Raw genomic sequence first — 1,292 nt, 5'->3', positions numbered from 1 at the left:
GCTAGTAGTTTCTAAATTTATATGTGCAATCCTTTTTGAATCAAACTTTCAATCTCGATAAGAATGACGTCACAAACCACATTAATTAATACTTATGTATGTTAGGCGTTCTACGCATCGCACATTATCCCATCCGAGAGCGCGGTGCTGAACCTGGTGTCGTCGCACTGCGAGCTGATCAGCGGCAGCAGCAAGTACTCCATCGGCACTTCCCTCATGATGCTGGCCTACTCCGCCGCCAAGCTGCTTGACTTCGGCGCGCCCAAGCTCGCGGACAACGCCGCACTCTCCAAGAAGGCCATAGATTTGATCATACCAGCTTTGGTAAGTTCCTCTAGCTTCTAAAAAACAGAGAGCACTTCAAACTTAGAAACCAAAAACAGTTAATAAACTTGTATTCATTTTCTTTTCTCTTTAACAGGCTGATGGAAGACTAGAGTTCTTAACAGAGCCACTAAGAGCGACTTTAAATACACTGGTGCCGCAAACCTTGACTGCTGAGCAACTCAGACATGAACACTTTTTGAAAACAACATATACTGTACTGGTTGAGCATTTGCAACCTTCCACGGAGAAGACTTTACGTTATATGGTAAAACATTGATCCTGTTGTTTGAAAATTATATCATTAGATACAATAAACATTATTTGTATTAAATAATGCTTTATTACAGGTCAAGTATTGGGAGAAAATCTTAGACCGATCAGCTGGCAGAAAAGCGTACGAAGCTGTTTTTAGCGAAGATAATGAATACAGCCTTGGTAAAATACTTCTTACCGCTCCCAATGCTAGAAGTCCGTACACAGTAAGAGTTATCAAGTGAGTTTCAGAGATTCATTTGTATTCTATATTTTTGTATCGTGAATGAATACATTTTTATTTTTCATTTCTTGCAGGTTATTTATCAAGATATTCACGTGCTGTGACAAAGCCGAACTGAACCCTGCTCTTTGCATTTCTGTGTGTAAATCTATCGGCATGGCGGACCAACAGAAGTTGGCTAATCTGCTATCACACATTTGTTTGACAACAACCGGTACGTAAATATTTTAAAATTGATGTTTATTAGATAAAAACTACCTTCGCATCATCAGAAAAAGAATAGGGATGCAAAACTTCTTTATTTCCGCACAACAGGAAATCCATGTTATTGTAAGATTTGTAAGATTTTATAGGCAAGAAATCTTTTGAACAGGTTCATCGACATCAAACGGCACGTCGGGCACGGCGAACGGCACGCCCACGGAGGCGGAGCTGGCCACGCCCACGTCGAGCGCGCCCGACGGCAACC

The 1,292-nt window shown here is 41.3% G+C and overlaps 1 protein-coding gene across 1 annotated transcript in view; it reads left to right on the top strand.

The window, feature by feature from the left end:
* LOC106107782 (E3 ubiquitin-protein ligase UBR4) overlaps positions 1-1,292 on the top strand; it is a 34,224-nt gene that overhangs the window by 11,287 nt on the left and 21,645 nt on the right. Inside the window, exons 23-27 of the mRNA XM_013288785.1 lie at positions 106-324; positions 422-592; positions 675-820; positions 898-1,037; positions 1,197-1,286. Of these exons, the coding sequence (XP_013144239.1) occupies positions 106-324; positions 422-592; positions 675-820; positions 898-1,037; positions 1,197-1,286 (766 nt within the window). The remainder of the gene's footprint in view (positions 1-105; positions 325-421; positions 593-674; positions 821-897; positions 1,038-1,196; positions 1,287-1,292) is intronic.

The sequence above is a fragment of the Papilio polytes genome, unplaced genomic scaffold, assembly GCF_000836215.1.
Source record: "Papilio polytes unplaced genomic scaffold, Ppol_1.0 DF821845.1, whole genome shotgun sequence".
NCBI lineage: Eukaryota > Metazoa > Arthropoda > Insecta > Lepidoptera > Papilionidae > Papilio > Papilio polytes.
The sequence above is the reverse complement of the archived record's forward strand: the minus strand, read 5'-3'. Positions and strand labels throughout refer to the sequence as shown.